This window comes from Megalobrama amblycephala, linkage group LG16, assembly GCF_018812025.1.
Source record: "Megalobrama amblycephala isolate DHTTF-2021 linkage group LG16, ASM1881202v1, whole genome shotgun sequence".
NCBI classification, from domain to species: domain Eukaryota; kingdom Metazoa; phylum Chordata; class Actinopteri; order Cypriniformes; family Xenocyprididae; genus Megalobrama; species Megalobrama amblycephala.
Genome location: NC_063059.1, coordinates 8,651,751 through 8,670,238, shown reverse-complemented (window position 1 = coordinate 8,670,238; position 18,488 = coordinate 8,651,751). Strand labels below are relative to the sequence as shown.

At 36.0% G+C, this 18,488-nt stretch overlaps 2 protein-coding genes across 2 annotated transcripts in view; both read left to right on the top strand.

Moving 5' to 3' along the window:
• The first annotated feature begins 2,362 nt into the window (after positions 1-2,362).
• On the top strand, positions 2,363-6,046 carry sostdc1a (sclerostin domain containing 1a). The gene is made up of 2 exons (XM_048161978.1): positions 2,363-2,857; positions 4,792-6,046. Exons 1-2 carry the CDS (start codon positions 2,659-2,661, stop codon positions 5,184-5,186), a joined length of 594 nt encoding a protein of 197 aa, XP_048017935.1. The 5' UTR covers positions 2,363-2,658; the 3' UTR covers positions 5,187-6,046.
• A 2,105-nt stretch (positions 6,047-8,151) lies between these two features.
• crppa (CDP-L-ribitol pyrophosphorylase A) overlaps positions 8,152-18,488 on the top strand; it is a 39,757-nt gene continuing 29,420 nt past the window's right edge. Inside the window, exons 1-5 of the mRNA XM_048161136.1 lie at positions 8,152-8,578; positions 9,278-9,551; positions 11,385-11,534; positions 14,895-14,999; positions 15,452-15,497. Of these exons, the coding sequence (XP_048017093.1) occupies positions 8,346-8,578; positions 9,278-9,551; positions 11,385-11,534; positions 14,895-14,999; positions 15,452-15,497 (808 nt within the window). The 5' untranslated portion in view covers positions 8,152-8,345. The remainder of the gene's footprint in view (positions 8,579-9,277; positions 9,552-11,384; positions 11,535-14,894; positions 15,000-15,451; positions 15,498-18,488) is intronic.

Genomic DNA, 18,488 nt, shown 5'->3' with positions numbered 1-18,488 from the left:
GAAGCATAAAGTGCTCCAAAATCCCCTGGAAGATGGCTGCATTGACTTTGCACTTGATAAAACACAATGGACCAACACCAGCAGACGTCACGGCCCCCCAAATCATTACTAACTTCAGAAACTTCACACTAGACTTCAAGCAGCTTGGATTCTGTGCCTCTCCAGTCTTCTTTCAGATTCTGGTACCATGATTTCAACATGAAATGCAAAATTGACTTTTATCTGAAAAGAGGACTTTCAACCACTGTTCACTGTCCAGTTCTTTTTCTCCTTAGCCCAGGTAAGATGCTTCTGACGTTGTTTCTGTTTCAGAAGTGGCTTGGTAGTCCTTTTCCTGAAGATGTCTGAGTGTGGTGACTCTTGATGCGCTGACTCCGGCTTCATTTGACTCATTGTGAAGCTCTCCCAAGTGTTTGAACCGGCTTTACTTGACAGTATTCTCAAGCTTGTGGTCATCCCTGTTGCTTGTGCACCTTTGCCTACCCAATTTCTTCCTTCTAGTCAACTTTGCATTTAATATGCTTTGATACATCACTCTGTAAACAGCCACCACATTCAGTAATGACCATCTGTGACTTACTCTCTTTGTGGAGGGTGTCAATGATTGTCTCCTGGACCATTGCCAAGTCAGCAGTCTTCCCCATTAGTGTGGTTTCAAAGAACAAGAGATACCTGGAATTTATACTGTAGGGATGGTCATTTAATGAAACTCAAATGTAAATATTTTGGACTTTCATTAGCTGTACGCTCTAATCAACAATTTAAAAAAAAAAAAAAAAAAAAAAAAAAACTTTTGAAATGAACTTTTTCACAATATTCTAATTTTACTGTATTTGTGTTTTACATGTAGGGAATCCACAAAGAAGCTAGTATAAATGAAAGAACATTTTAATTTAAACACTTTTTTTCCTTCTTTTTTTAAATAATTTACAATAAAAAAATTAACTTTTTCACAATATTCTAATTATATGACCAGCACCAAAAAGAAGGTAGGTTAGAACAGCCAAAAAGAAATGCAAAAACTACCTTGATAGCATCTTTATAAGATAAGCTGACCTGAAATGGAGAGAATGTTATTGTTTTGCAGGTAGCTTAAGTTCTGTCAAACAGCAGTTAAACGGATCTCCCCTCACTCAATAGTTTTAGTCTTGAACATAATTTTAAGATTTAAAAACTGTAATCACACTAAAGAGTTAATCTAACCTTGTTATAGTTGAGCCACACACATCTCAGCATGGGGAAACTTGATAAATCAAAGTCAACCATCTGGGAAATGGAAGGGAAATATGAAAAGGAAAATTTTATAATATGAATAAAATAACTATTATATAAACACGTTTGATGTTTGATAAATTATGTTTTTCGGTCTACATCTTATAATCTAAACACTTTATATTTTATAGTTTTCTTCCAAGCACCTTCTGGCGAGATGAAGGTGCGTCACGCATAATTTGGCAAATTACTTGATTTTCCTGTGGGGGAAAAAAACAACAACTAAATAAATAGAAAAATAATTTGTGGTGCTAAATAAACAATGAACTATATAATTAAAGTGCAGTCTGTAAATCTTCATGTCGTCTCAGCCATAGACTGTACCTCGTTTGATTGATGACCAATCATAGCTCAGCATTTCTTCTGAGCGCGCACCCCTGACAGCACAGGAAACGCGCACGCTGGCAGCGTCATGGGAAACTTTTGGTTGCTGTTTTTTTTCTTTGCTTGTCCATGAGGTGGCAGGCTTTTCCTTAAAATCTTGTTTCCACCACGCGAAGAATACGTTTATGGCAGGTCTATTTGATTTTGCATTGTTTTCATTATTCATTACTTCCTTTGTATAGTAGAGAATATGCAAATTCAGGTAGGGGTATGTTTTTAGGCTATTTCTTAAGTCTCAAATATTCTATCTATCTATCTATCTATCTATCTATCTATCTATCTATCTATCTATCTATCTATCTATCTATCTATCTATCTGATTATACTACAGTTTTAAACGTTTATCATGAAATAGTGTCTACTTTAACTTAAAAACAGTAAAATAGTACGCATTAGCCTACTACAGTATACACTGCAGTATTCAGTGGCCTAGTTGCTAGTTTATCAATCAATCAGTCAAACAAACAATTAATCAGTCAAACTCATCTTTGCCACAAGGAATGAAGTCGTTTTCACCTCATTTTCAATAAACAGATCGAATCAGCTTGCCAGAAAGGTTATTGTTGATTAATTGCTGTTTAAATGAGGAAATATGTTTTCTCTTGTCATTTTTCGTGAGTAATTTCACAGTAAATACTTTGTGGGCAGATTGCTTGCAACACCCTTTAAAAAAATCATGCACAAAGTTTGCTTATATAAAGAGCTCAGTGTTTAACAGCACAAACATCTCTAAGTGAATTAGGGGCTCTCGGGGAGTCCAGTAACCATTAATTTGACTCCAGATGTTGGAGCAGCACATCACCGGGTCGAGTGTTTGACTGGGTGTGGTTTAGAGGAGAGACCGCGCGTGTTTTATCATTCCGCTCACCTGAGCCTTTGCCAAAGCTGGAGGCGGGAGCGTATATATACTGTATATATAAGCCAAGACATGATAGTGAGTGAGAATCATTCAGATTCCAACAGCATCTCTCCACAGCCTGCGGGTTATTATTTCACATCACCATGTATATAAACGCACCCGAATCGTGCAATCTCATGTTTTTATTTTGCTTTTTAATACGGAGTGGCCTGACTTTGAAGAATGATGCTACAGAGATTTTCTACTCTCATGTGGTCAGTCCCGTTGAGGATAGTACTCAGAGCAACGCGTCTCTGAATCGCGCGCGCACCGGTGGAAGAGGCTTCACTGCGCACGAGAGAGGTGAGTTCACGCGCCTCGCTGTTACACTTGTTTTTAGTGGTTATTAATTATATTGCAGCTTTTCTTTTTAAGAAATGGTGTTTAAAGGGATCATTCTGATGTTTTGTTTAGAATTAACATTTCGAATAAACCAGTTTTATTGACATTTCTTTATGGAAAGTGACAATTTTGACAAACGCTGTTTGAATCTTCACGCCTTCATTTGATAGCTGCAATATCAGCTACACTGAATTTTTTTTTATTTTAAGACAAAAAATAATATTTTACGTCACATCAACCTAATACATTAATTTACCACCAAATCAATTTTTATGGGTTAAATTAGGTAGAAATAGCTCTTTAAGATACAAATTTCAGGTTACTATACTTTTTACAGTGTAATTTCCCACACATCAACTTGAAAATCTTTTTTAAAAAAAAGTTAAAAATTTTTGTCCCATTATAAATTTAAAGTCAACTAAACTTAATTTAAATGAACATAATTTTAAATAAATGTTTAAAACCTAAAAAAAAAATAACATATCCAATGTTTTGCACATGGACTGGTCTTTTTTCTGATATTCTCTGAATTTCTACATTATTTTGTCTTTGATTATGTGAACTATATATTCTCATATTTATTTGCTAATTCATAGGACTAAAACATGACATTTCACTTTTTTGCTCTGGTGAATAGGCCTATATATTTTTTCAGAAGTTTATGATTGAAAGTCAATTTCTGTATAGTCATATAAACATACTTTATACCTTTGCCCATCTTCCACCGTTATTGCCCAGGAAAAAAGATAATTTAACACATGTTGACCTAGTGGGGCATGTTATCACACAATATGGGGTAAGTTGTCACAATAAAAACCACCATAAACAGCCTATTATAGCCTTTGCAGCAGAATGTAAACAGTAAAATCTCTAATTGTTTCTCTACATTTTAAGGTTGAAAGTTATCCATGCCTTTTAGGGTTATGGCATAATTGTATAAGAAATTGGATTGGATAGTCTCTTGGCTCAGAACCGCACAGGGCAGCAGAGATAAAAGAGTGCCGAGCACAATGTGTGTTGCTGACAGAATCCTGTCAGACTGGGAAAGTTGAGGTGCAGCTCAGTTTTTCAGGAAGTCTCCAGGGGGAACCCTGTTTGTTTCGAACGACCGTAACTTGAAGTAAGGAAGAAGAAAATGTCCCTCCGATCCTCATTCATCACGTCCTGTCACAGAGAGAGGGGGGTACATTGTAACTGAGGTGTGTTGCTGCTGTGTGAATGGATTTTGGCTTGGGTTACGTTGACAAGAGGCACTGCTCTGAGGCAGAACAATGCTGACAGTATAGCCAAGCAGCACCGGCGAAATCTGACAATAAGAGTTGTCATTCATCTGTACGCTAAACCATTTCCGCTCAGTACAGAAATGAAGCAAACAAAGCATATCATCCATACGACTGTTGTTTATGTCTGCTCACAAACCATGAAGGAACACTTGAGAACGGCACCAAGTCTTTCTTCATTGATCCTTTAAAGATTTATGCCACAATAATTTACAAATATATGCAATTTGGCTACCAAAAGTATCTTGAATGAAATAATGAAATCAACCATTTTTTTAATGGAATATTGCAGTATTTATTATAAATGATTTATCCATACACATCATGTTTTTTAATACATGTGGCCTCTTTAATCAAAATAACTTTCCCTCCCTCTTCCATTGACATCTCTTCTCGTTTACTGGTGAGAGGGTGGAACAACCTGTCAATCACATGAGATCGACCAATAGCAAACCACAACCATCCAACCAATTCCCAGTAGACAAAATGAAGTCCCGCCCTACATTTTTTCTTGTTTGAGAAGCTATTTCACTTAGATGTATGTCAAGATAGGGAAGAAAAGACTATCACAACTTCCCTTTCATGCCAACCTTATATTTTAACTTTGTGTTACAGAACAAGTTCCAGTCGGCTGCAGAGAGCTGCGATCCACAAAGTACATCTCAGACGGCCAGTGCACCAGCATAAACCCCGTTAAAGAACTGGTGTGCACGGGACAGTGTCTTCCTGCTCAGATGCTGCCCAACTGGATCGGTGGATACGGTAGGAAGTTCTGGAACCGCCGAAACAGTCAGGACTGGCGCTGCGTGAACGACAAAACCCGGACCCAACGGATTCAGCTCCAGTGCCAGGATGGCAGCACCAGGACCTACAAGATCACAGTGGTGACCTCCTGCAAATGCAAAAGATACACGCGGCAGCACAACGAATCTGGAGTCAAGTCAGAGGGATATGCTCATACACAGATAAAAAAGCAAAAAAACAAAGGGGGCACTGGGACGGAACGCTAAATGAGTCTCTGCTCGGATTGAGCTACTAGACTTCCCCATTTAAATGAACTCAGTATGAACGAGAGCGCTTGTGACGTCAGCTCACAGGAGCACTGAACTTTCTTTGTGCTGCCTTTGTGAGCAAGTGCAGGGCTCTGAGTTCACTGTGAAACTTAGAAGACTAAATCTCATCATCAACATAATCACAATTAACATGCAGCCCCATGTGACCCTGATGTGTCGAAAGAGATTGACAATGACAACTGCATATTGCATTACAAAAATGATTAGAAACATGCCTGTGATTCTAATACTTTTTGTCATCACTGCCTGATATGTGTGGTAATCACTTGCTGTAGTATATACTTTAAGTGTTCGGCAACAATGAGAGCAGTTCTCAAACTCGGGAAATGCATAGCTACATGTAAATTAAATGTCTGTACATATACATATGCATTTGTTTGTGTAATTAATTGTTTTGCAGGACCTTTATGTATTAAAAAAATGTAATATTGTGACGTATAAGCTGATGTAATATATTTTGCCTCGACTTTGAAATATTTTAGTTTGTGCAAGCATTATTCAGACAATATATTGCACTCTCATATTGGCTATATGGTGTAAAAACATTAAAATGAAAACATCTGAAAATGTCTCAGCATAATAATTTGGATCTCTGGATGAGATGACACATTATCAAATTCTATTATGCCTAACTGAACTGTAATAGTCCAATAATTCTATACATTTTTGAATTAATGGACCAATGTACCACCAACATGCTTTTTTTTTTTCATGTACAGTTTATATAAAATAAACTTAAGAACAGGTGACAATGTACATTCTAAAAACAGTGAAAAATATAAATAATAGTAATTAAAGGGTTAGTTCACCCAAAAATGAAAATTCTGTCATTTATTACTCACGCTCATGTTGTTCCACACTCGTAAGACCTTCGTTCATCTTCAGAACACCAATTAAGATATTTTTGATAAAATCCGATGGCTCAGCGAGGCCTCTATTGACAGCAAGATAATTAACACATTCAGATGCCCGGAAAGCTACCGAGGATGTATTTAAAACAGTTCATGTGACTACAGTGGTTCAACCTTAATGTTATAAAGCGAAGAGAATACTTTTTGTGCTCCAAAAAAAAAAAAATAAAAAAATAATGACTTTTCAACAATATCTAGTGATGACCGATTTCAAGACACTGCTTTATTCGACATGAAGCTTCGAAGTTATACGAATCTTTTGTTTCGAATCAGTGGTTCGGAGCGCCAAAGTCATGTGATTTCAGTAAACGAGGCTTTGTTATGTCATAAGTGTTTTGAAATTTCAATAGTTCATGTGACTTTGGCAGTTTGATATGCGATCCAAACCACTGATTCAAAACAAAAGATTCGTAAAGCTTCATGAAGCAGTGTTTTGAAATCGGCCATCACTAGATATTGTTGAAAAGTCGTTTTTTTTTTTTTTTTTTTTTTTTTGGTGCACAAAAAGTATTCTCGTCACTTTATAATATTAAAGTTGAACCACTGTAGTCATGTGAACTGTTTTAAATATGATTTTAGTAGCTTTCTGGGCATTGAAAGTGTACATCAGATCTTATCAAAAATATCTTAATTTGTGTTTTGAAGATGAACGAAGGCCTTATGGGTATGTAACGACATGAGGGTGAGTAATTAATGACAGAATTTTCATTTTTGGGTGAACTAACCCTTTAAGACTAACATTTCATGTGCAAATATAAAGACAAGGCAGGGTGAACACACCAGACTTAATAATTTACATTTTTACTAGCTGCCAATCATCTGCTGCATCACAAAATCATGACAAGGCTCCATGACAAGGTATCAACATTTAAAACTAGTTAGTATCTATTTTTTTGTTTTGTTTTTATTATTAGTGAATTATTTACTCACTTTAGTTAATAGAATTTTGTTACTAGTGATTATTTTTAGTGTAAGTTTTCTTTTTCAATAGTGACCAGGCTATAACTATTCATTACTTTCTACCAGTGTTGGGGGTAATGCATTACAAGTAACTTCAGTTAAGTAATCAGATTACTTAAAAAGTAACACATTACTTTTCAATGTACAACTGAATATCTGAGTTACTTTTTCAAATAAGTAACACAAGTTACTTTGTTTTCCCATTTATTGACCTACTGTACAGACATGAATTTGAATTTCCTTCAACCTGAGGAATTTTCTTTTGTAATTAAAATACAAACAAACAAGCACAGCTCAGGTTAGAAAAAGTAATGCAAAAGCATTACTTTCCATAAAAAGGCTATAACACAATTAGTTGTAATAATATTGTGAGGCATTACTTTAAGTAAAGTAACTTTCCCCAACACCGCTACTGTTTATTCTTTAGTTATCTGTAACTATTCAAATAGTTTGTTTTCCTAGTAAGCTATTAATTGAATAGGCACTAGAAAATTCTTATTAGTAGGCTAACATTTTATTGAGGGTACGTTTACACGACAACAATGTAAAAAAAAAAGTTTTTTCTTCAAATATATGGGTACGATATGCTTAAAATGGAGTTTTTCCTTTGAGTTTCCCGATACAGATGACACCATTGTCAGAATCCGTGAAAATAACTGGCGATGAAACATGCCCTCATCGTTTTTTCATAGTTTCTGTTTTTGTTGTTTACACAGAGACGATAACGGAATCGTTTTAAAAAACTTGTACTGAAACCCATTCTCAAAAGTTTGCGTTTTCAGGCCCCTAAAAAGCCGTTGTCGTGTAAATGAACGACCAAAACGCACAATTTTTTTTCCGTTTTAGTTGAAAATGGTGTCATGTAAAAGGCCCCCAAGTCTTTTAATGTGAACTTTTCTGACTAGTCATAACTTATAACAAATAGCCAAAAAAGTGACCAAAAATGCTATTGTCATTTAAAAATGTTGACCAGTCGTGCATGCATTTCGATTCGGAATGCAATTTTAACAAACATTAAATGAGATCAGTTCACAGCTGCTGCAGTCTATGACAGACCCAGTCTGATAAAGAGGAGCTGCGGGAAAGCTGCAACATTACCGCCGCGAAACACTGCTCAAACCCCGCTAAGCACCAGAACACAGAATGCAAAATACCGGTTTACAGACAGCGATCTTTCCATGAACACGGTTGCCGCAAGTGAGGAATTTATTAAAACGCTGGAGAAATGCAGCAAGAGCGCTGTTCTTCCTCCGACAGGCCTCTGGATCCCGGCGGTCTGCGCACACGCGACGCCGAGCACAGCGCTGCCCGGCTCGGGTGCGCGGCGGTGGATTTCCCGGTAGCTGTAGTTCTGCCCGCGGGAGGCTCCGGAGAGAGGATGGGACTGCCCACACCGAAACAGTTCTGCACCATTCTTAACAGACCTCTGATAAGCTACACAATTCAAGCCTTTGAGAGGTGAGACTGGCCTTTCCGTGTCCGTGAGCACACGAAACTGATTTTATTAACCTAAATACTTGACTTGTTGTTTGTTTTTAGCAGATGAAAACAGCATAACGATAAATCATTATGCCTGTCACAATTACGTCCATTAGTTTGACAACAGGACTTTTTTCCTCCCAAGTAAACGGGCAGCAATCCAAGGACACCTACTGCATGTAGATCTTGGCCAGAACAGCGTTTTCAGTCCTTATTAAGAACATCTGCAGATGCTGCAGAACTTGGGAAATACTAAAAGCACTTGACATTGACTTGGCATATTTAATAAACTGCACTGTGAAGTAAAAGTTAGCTGCGAGTTTCATATTTAAAAAGCTGTCACTTCAATTTTCAGGGACAAAAGCATCAACTTAGAGCTGCTGTAATTCATTTTTTGGGGGGTGGATATTACATTAAAACATCCAGACTATATGACAGATGTCACCTAAATAAGCTTCTTAAGATATTAAATTATATTTGTCTCTCTTCTGTTCTTCCATACTCTATAGTATGCAAAAGATTAGCATGCCAGAATATGTAGTACTCATATAAAAAATACTAAAATAACAGTGGTTACAGCAACATAACTTGTTCCCTGTCTCACTCCATTGTCACTGCAATTATGTTGTATTATCTTTTTTTAACACTAGACCTGTTTTGTCTGTATATTCTTGACAGATTATCATGGATCGTAACTGTTGTCGTTGTGGTTGCTACAGAGAATCATGACTTGATGCTGAATATTGTCCGGAAATTTAATCACACAAAGGTAAAAGTAGTCCACGGAGGAACCACCAGACACAGGTCTATCTTCAACGGACTTCAGGCCTTCAGTAACACTACTGACTCATTGACACCTAAACCAAAAGTGGTCATCATCCATGATGCTGTACGTCCCTTTGTGGAAGAAGATCTTCTGCTGAAAATCACCCTAGCAGCTAAAGAGCAAGGGGTTTGTTTTCTCTGCTTCATCCATATATTGTTTCAAAATAGGGCATTTTTATGGTTGTTAACAGTGTGGCTGGAGCTTTTTTTGTATTATCATCAATGTTTTATCTAGTTTTTGTTCATGGATTATGGTGGTTTGAAGACAAAAAATTAAAACCTATGTTAATCTTATCCCAAAATATAATTATGCTGCCATATAAATAACCCAAAATTGACGTAATTAAACACAAGTTAAGATTTAATTCAAATATTTTTGTGTGTGTGTCTGCCATATGGAGTAATTAATTTTAAAACACTCCCTGAAATGTTTGCGGTGATGAATGTCTAAACACTCCCCTCATAATCTGCTGTACCACATGGTCCAAATGCCTGTCAAGTTTATGGAGTGAGTGAAAGTCAGGCTACCTAAAGCTGTTGAAGGAGAATTCCTGATGCAGACTTCAGAGATAGCCGTGTCTGACTGAGAAGCTGTTATATAATAAATATGAAAAACTCCAATCAGAGGAATTTATATTAATTAATAAATATTTAAATTAATATTTTTTATATTCATTAATTGAATCTTTAGATATGTTGCAGAACAAGAATCCCCTACAGAATTTTCCACCTTTCCAAGGTAAACATATTGAAAGTGGAAACAGAATAACTCAAATTTAAAGGTGCCATAGAATTGAAAATTGAATTTACCTTGGCATAGTTGAATAACAAGAGTTCAGTACATGGAAATGGTAAGCAACGTAAGCAAGCAAGAACAATAGAGAAAAATGGCAGATGGAGCAATAATAACTGACATGATCCATGATTACATGATATTTTTAGTGATATTTGTAAATTGTCTTTCTAAATGTTTCGTTAGCATGTTGCTAATGTACTGTTAAATGTGATTAAAGTTACCATTGTTTCTTATTGTATTCACGGAGACAAGAGAGCCGTCGCTATTTTCATTATTAAACACTTGCAGTCTGTATAATGCATAAACACAACTTCATTCTTTATAAATCTGGAGATGAAGTTTGTGTTCATGTCCTCATATAGTGAGACGGCAGACGCTGAAAACACAAGAGTCATGCATGCTCAAGTTTAGTTTACGAAACCGCGCCATTCATCCACACAGAGACACGTAGAACATGAATTTCTATGTAAATGGTCTTTTCGCAGTTACATTTTCACAAATGCTAATCCATATTGTGATTTTATTAAGTGTACAGCCCTACAAAAATTGATTAATTCTGTGATGTTTTCGGCATTGCAGAAATCATAGGGCCCTAAATAACATTTTACAATACTACAGTTTTAAAATAAATATAAAAAACTCAAAAAAGAGAATCTCTTTTAATATCTGTGAATTTTCAGATATGCTACAGAACCAGAATGCGCTACCTACAGAATATTCCACCTTTCCAAGGTAAACGTTTTGAAATCTGTATCAGGAACAGAATAATTTAGCAGAAGACGAGAAATTCTGCTTCATTTGTGGTTTGACTGCATTGTGGCCTGTTCCAATGTCCATAAATCACTAAGATAAACATATTGTTGACACCTCTCAGCACTACTCCTTACAGCATGAAACCGGATAAGATATTTTAGCAATGTTTTTGCTGGCTTTGATACGTGAGGTTCAAGATTTCTGTAATTTTCTTTTAAATCTCCTCTCCAAGGCTATGACAAGGGCTGGAAAGCAAAACCCAGATGTTTATGAAACACTCATAAGAATTTGAGAAGGATAGTGATTCATTGCCTGACCCAAATGCAGCCATGTTTAGTAATCACGAATAAACAGATTTTCACAGGGCATGTTTTTAATTGTCCTATTGTCCACCTTTCTTGTTCTTTCCAGGCCTCGGGCGCAATACGTCCTCTGGTGTCCACGGTCATTGCAACCACGTCAGAAGGCTACCTGGACCACTCGCTGGAGAGAGCGAAGTACAGAGCCAGTGAAATGCCTCAAGGATTTCTTTATGATATTATTTTCCAGGCCTACCAGCAGGTATGAGCAACCCAGACACATTTATTAGCTTAAACCTTATTTTTAATGTGCAAAGAACTGAAAGTTGACTGATCATACAAGCCTCAGACACCTTGTGACTTTTATTGTAATATTGGGCATCTCAATATTTATGTTTTTATATGTATTTGTTATAAAAAAAAAAAAAAAAAATGCTTTTTCACAAGATGTAATATAAGTTTAAGGTGTCCCCTGAATGTGCCTGTGAAGTTTCAGCTCAAAATACCTCATAGATTTTTTTATTATTCATTTTTTTAACTGCCAATTTTGGGGCATAATTATAAATGCGCCGATTCAGCGGGCTTCCCCTTTAAATGCTCGCGCTCCCCGCCCCCAAGCTCGCAACTCTATAATACATTGCATAAACAAAGTTCACACAGCTAATATAACCCTCAAAATGGATCTTTACAAAGTGTTCGTCATGCAGCATGTCTAATCGCGTAAGTATGGTATTTATTTGGATGTTTACATTTGATTCTGAATGAGTTTGATAGTGCTCCGTGGCTAAAGCTAACATTACACACTGTTGGAGAGATTTATAAAGAATGAAGTTGTGTTTATGAATTATACAGACTGCAGTGTTTAATAATGAAAATAACGACAGTCTTGTCTCTGTGAATACAGTAAGAAATGATGGTAACTTTAACCACATTTAACAGTACATTAGCAACATGCTAACGAAACATTTAGAAAGACAGTTTACAAATATCACTAAAAATATCATGATATCATGGATCATGTCAGTTATTATTGCTCCATCTGCCATTTTTCACTGTTGTTCTTGCTTGCTTACCTAGTCTGATGATTCAGCTGTGCACAGATCCAGACATTAATACTGGCTGCCCTTGTCTAATGCCTTGATCATGAGCTGGCATATGCAAATATTGGGGGCGTACATATTAATTATCCCGACTGTTGCGTAACAGTCAGTGTTATGTTGAGATTCGCCTGTTCTTCAGAGGTCTTTTGCACAATCAAATATTAATGTAAATAATTATTTATATAAATTATTTTATATATTTATTTTAGATTTATGTACAGCTTGTTTCTTTTTGAATCTCAATATGTTTCTATGAGATTCTTTCACCTTCATATATATATCTCATAAATCTCTCATTTTCTATGAGACTCTTCCATCTCAATATTTTTTACATACTTTTTAATTAAATACATATTCTGTAATTTAAATAATTATTTATTATTATGTTATTATATTTATTATTTATATTATATTTATGCACTGCTCATTGAGTTTTGAACCCAGTATTCTTTGTGACTCTTTTTAATGTAGTATCCAATGCGTTTGGCGCTTACTACAACAATTACCTCATTGTGACAAAGAAACTCTCAGTGATCAAATCTTGGAGCAGCTTTCCTCTTTTGTTCATTGTACCTGAGATTTGCATAAATCCACAGTTTCTTCTGCTCTAAGGCACTGCGACTCGAGTATTATTATATTTATTCCCATGGTAGTGTGTTGTGTGTCAGAACAATAAATCATAATGGTTTATTCTGGCCTAGGTTACGTAGCTGACTGCAAAATAGCAGTTTTATTGCTGCATTTTCTCTCAAGATCCACTCAAACAATGCTTTCACAGAAATGGTGCTTTTTCATCCAGACAAAAGTTTCTCGTGAAAGTGGATTTTACCTCGTTTATAGCCGTAGGACTTTGTAATCTTTGGATTTGATTTAGCCCTTGGTCAAACTTTCGATAACAGTAACAGATAGAAGTGTTAAAAAGAAGCATTGAGATTTATAGGAGTGCTGAGAGGACCATTTTTCGCGTGCCGAATTTTTTGCTCCTGGAAAACTTTGATTTCACAGTCCTGTTGTTTTTGGCCGCGATATCGAACATTGGCGTGAGTTTTCTGTGTCAAGTCGCAGCTGTCCGTCCTCAATTAATTCTAAATAAAGATAAAACCATGACATAGAGAAATACAGAGGATGAGGCAATCTGAAGAATGGGTAATATCAAGCCCGCTTGGGTTACCTGACACCCCGGCTCTTCTGGGGCTTTTCTTCTCCAACCCCAACAGTGAAGGGTCTGTGAAGATTTATTTGCGTCTCCTTGCTTTTTGAACCCAATTTTCTATGAGAGACTGCCATCACGTGACATAAGACAGTCCATACTTCTTTTTTATGTAGTATTCAGCACGTTTGACGCTTTTTACAATGGGGGTTATTTCAGGTGGGTGTTTTGAGTGAGGGTTTTTGGATGTAGCCAACGGCCATGTGTCAACCCTCTCTGTGGTAGACTCGAAATGACTGATGCCATTTCAGCATGCCATCCCATTGAGTCTCAGAGAGCTTGAGCTGCACAAAAGAAGAGACATCCAACCCCGTGAGGGTCTGGCTGTGTGTTGATGAAAAGGGGGAAAAATGCCAAAGGTTAAATGATTGCAGGACTTTCTCCTTTAATTTGCCTTGAAATCACAGAGCCCTGTAAGCGAAGCTCTCCCCTCCACCCAGGATGAAATATTGCTGTAGATATTGCCCTCCTAACGTCTCGGGTGGCATGATTTAGCTTGTGTAATCCAACCGCTGTCTTAGAGCGATTCGCTTCAAGAACTCTATTCAGCTTTTTTAATGTGTTACCAGGATCAGGGACCTTTTTTTTTTTTTTTTTTTTACAAAAGTCGCACATGCCTTGATGCTTGTTTCTGTAAGACCTCAGAAGTTATTTCCTTCACAGGTGACTGGAGGTTTTGTTCCCCAGTATTTTTGTCTTGTTTTCCAGTAACAATATCAAAGCATTCTTAAATCAAGATGCAAATACTTGAGAAGCAAAATGACATAAGATAACATGTCTTAAAAATATATGAAAATTAAGCAAATACGCACTTAAAATGTCTGTCAATGGGGTAAAAATAATTCCCTTTAAATTAAGTTTATTTTTATTATGCCACTGGCAGAGATTTTTTTATTTTTTTAAGCTTAAAGCCACAAAATGTTGATAAATTTGTCAAAGTTTTGATAAAACAAGACTTAGTTTTGCTTCTCATGTAAATCTATCTTGATTTAAAAATGTTTAGATAATTTGTACTGGACATTTTTTGTAGTGCACCTATTTTTTTGTTTTGTATTTATTTTATTTCAAGAAAAATTATTAACCTTGCACCCACTTTTTAGTTAAAAATATTTTAAATATTTCGTTAAATTCTGCTGTTTGTCACTGTTTTCATCAAGCTTCTCAAGTAAATGTAACTCGATTTAAGAATGTTTAGATATTTGTACTGGAAAACAAGACAAAATTTGTATTATTATTTTTTTGCAGTGCATCAAACTGCAGGGCTTCTTGTTTAATTTTGTTCTGTTTTTTTGTCCCGATTGTTCCTTTGCAGTGCAGTGAATTTGACTTTGAGTTTGGCACAGAGTGCCTACATTTGGCCCTGCAGTACTGTGGCACGAATGCAAAGCTCATAGAGGGACCACCGACTCTGTGGAAAGTAAGCAACAAAAAGTTTGACTTTTTCGCAGCCGTGTATGTAATTTATGCCATAAATTGCAGGTCCAAAAGTCTTGAGAATGCATTGAAAAATGTTTCAGTTTTTGTTTTTTCCCCATTTAAACCTATAAAAAAGGTCAGATTCTAGAATTTATAGTTCACTAATTTCAGAAATTCATTTGTGTTTTTCGTTTCTACTGATCCACTGTAATTAAACAGTTTGTATTCAGTCAGCAAAATGAAAAGTTGAAGCATAATAACTAGTGGTCTCAGACTTTTGGACCTCACTGTATGTGTATGCATATTGCAACAAACCGTAAATCATGCCTAACAATGTGTACAACCATAAAAACTAATATTCAGTCATATTTGGCCCATTTCTACCATGCACAAGCAGTTATTTTTGCACAGTCCTTTAATGTGATTTTATAACACTTGTTTATTTTTTTGTAGGTAACATACAAGCGAGATCTAGCAGCTGCGGAGGCTATTATTAAAGGTATTGAATTTATGTTGTGCAATAAAGAAATAAATATTTCATAGGCCACCGATTTTAGTCTATGCTGGGAATACAATATTGCCATTCACTGTTGTTATTGCAGAGTTGATCTTGTTTAATTATGCATTTGAACTGGCAAGTCAAAATAGATCATTTTCCACAGTTAGAGACAAAAACAAACTGTTAGTAAAGTGTATGTAAATATACAAAGAGAGACTGTGAACCACAGAAGCAAACCGCCATTTCAATATGTCTACATGCTGTCTTTTTATATACAAACAATCTTTTTAAGACAAATTACAAAGGTGACCTGTTGTGACCTGTAAGTATGCTGATCAAGCAGCAGGCCAGTTTTCTGGTTTGGACAGAAATCAAAGAATTGGACAAAACCTTCTATTTTGCCATTAAGTACAGTATTTGGTGGTTAAATTGTATTAGTGGTTCAAATATAGTTCCTTGTACTCAGTTAATAAGATTATGAGCCTGTCTATTCAATCAGTGCATTAAGCTGCTGTTGGCTTGTAACCCATTTCCATGATGCCAACCTAAGTGGAATAAAGCAACAGATTGCCTAAGAACATTTTATACTTGGCTGAGAATTGGCCTCTTACCACTTTCTGATGTCTGTCTTTACAATAAAGTATCCCTCTGGCTGTTTTTATAGTTTCCGTTACCTAGTCCACTATATCCCTGTTTTTTATCCCTGTTTTTACCTTTGGAGAAAGGTTGGGAAAAAACCATTTATCCTTGAGTTTAAAAGCAAGGATTGTTACTAAGACTTAACTTTGATAGCTTTCTGTATGAAAGAAGCTTATGAACCTCCTGTGTACTTGAGATAAAATGCCTGAAGTGTTAAACATTTATTGCACATTGTTTAGTTTTTTTTCAGTATTTATTACATTACATAAAACTTGTTCCTTAAGTGTTGTCCAAAGTACCGACTTTGGTACCAATCAGTACTGAAATTTTAAAAATGTGATGATACCAGCATTTCCCCTAGCATTTTGAGCACTGTTGAGCAGATTCTTAAACACCTCTGATTGGCCATTTTGTTCACGCGCTTAAAGGGTTAGTTCACCCAAAAATGAAAATGATGTCATTAATGACTCACCCTCATGTCGTTCCTAAACCCGTAAGACCTCCGTTCATCTTCAGAACACAGTTTAAGATATTTAGATTTAGTCCGAGAGCTTTCTGTCCCTCCATTGAAAATGTATGTACGGTATACTGTCCATGTCCAGAAAGGTAATAAAAACATCATCAAAGTAGTCCATGTGACATCAGTGGGATAGTTAGAAGTTTTTGAAGCATCGAAAATACATTTTGGTCCAAAAATAACAAAAACTATGACTTTATTCAGCATTGTCGTCTTTTCCAAAAAAAAAAAAAAAAAAAAAAATTGTCTTCTCTTCCGGAATCCTTTCCATTGAATTGATTCCATTGAATTAATTCCATTGAATCGATTCCATTGAATCCTTTCATCTGTCGGCGTTAGTAATGCACTTTTACGTCGCCGTGGTTGTTTTTGGCGATTAGGACATCCGTGACATTTTGAAGCATCGAAAATTTTGGTCCAAAAATAACAAAAACTACGACTTTATTCAGCATTGTATTCTCTTCCGGGTCTGTTGTCAATCCGCGTTCATGACTCCGCTGCTTCTTCTTCTTCTTTCCTGTTTTACGGAGGAGACGCACGCTGTATTCAAGCTATTCTACATTGTTTGTATTTTGGTATTGCTATATTTTTTAAAATGGTGTGTAAGTGCATGTCGCGGATGTCCTAATCGCCAAAAACAACCACGGCGACGTAAAAGTGCATTACCAACGCCGACAGATGAAAGGATTCTCAGACTAAATCTAAAATATCTTAAACTGTGTTCCGAAGATGAAAGGAGGTCTTACGGGTTTGGAACGACATGAGGGTGAGTCATTAATGACATCATTTTCATTTTTGGGTGAACTAACCCTTTAACAGATATGTCTGTGATGAGCTACAATGATTTTGTCACCTATTTTTCTTAGTCCTGTGTCAAATATTACTTTTAGTTTTTATCATATTTAGTCAACCTTGTCCTGTTTTTGTTAAGTTTTAGTCGACTAAATGGCTGAGCATTTTACTCTCGTTTTAGTTAATGGAAACTTACACTTTTATCATATTTTTGTCACACTGTATAATGGTTAAAATGATAAAAAAATATATTATTTTGCTCAATTTTAATTGCAATAATTGTCGTTTGGGAAATTTATTTTTACATTTCATCATAAGTTGCTCTTTCATCAATAAGCACAAATTAACAGAATATCGATTCATATGCATGATTTATTTAACCTCATCTAGTGTACAGATTTATTAAAGCCTATCAATAGCCTAAGCTAAATAAACACCAAAGACTTTAGATATACACTCGCCCTGTCTACATTATGAAAACTGGTAAAACAAAAACCTAATCTCAAATATTATAACAGAGAAACTCCTAATAGTAATTCCAATAATTCTAAGTTGCATTAAAGGGTTAGTTCACCCAAAAATGAAAATTCTGTCATTAATTACTCACCCTCATGCCGTTCCACACCCGTAAGACCTTAGTTCATCTTCAGAACACAAATTAAGATATTTTAGTTGAAATCCGATGGCTCAGTGAGACCTCCATAGGGAGCAATGACATTTCCTCTCTCAAGATCCATAAAGGTACTAAAAACATATTTAAATCAGTTCATGTGAGTACAGTGGCTCAATATTAATATTATAAAGCGACGAGAATATTTTTGGAGCACCAAAAAAAAAACAAAATAACGACTTATTTATTGATGGCCGATTTCAAAACACTGCTTCAGGAAGCATCGGAGCATAAATGAATCAGTGTATCGAATCATGATTCAGATCGCGTGTCAAACCGCCAACGGCTGAAATCACATGACTTTGGTGCTCCGAACAGCAGATTCGACACACTGATTCATCTCTGCTCCGAAGCTTCCTGAAGCAGTGTTTTG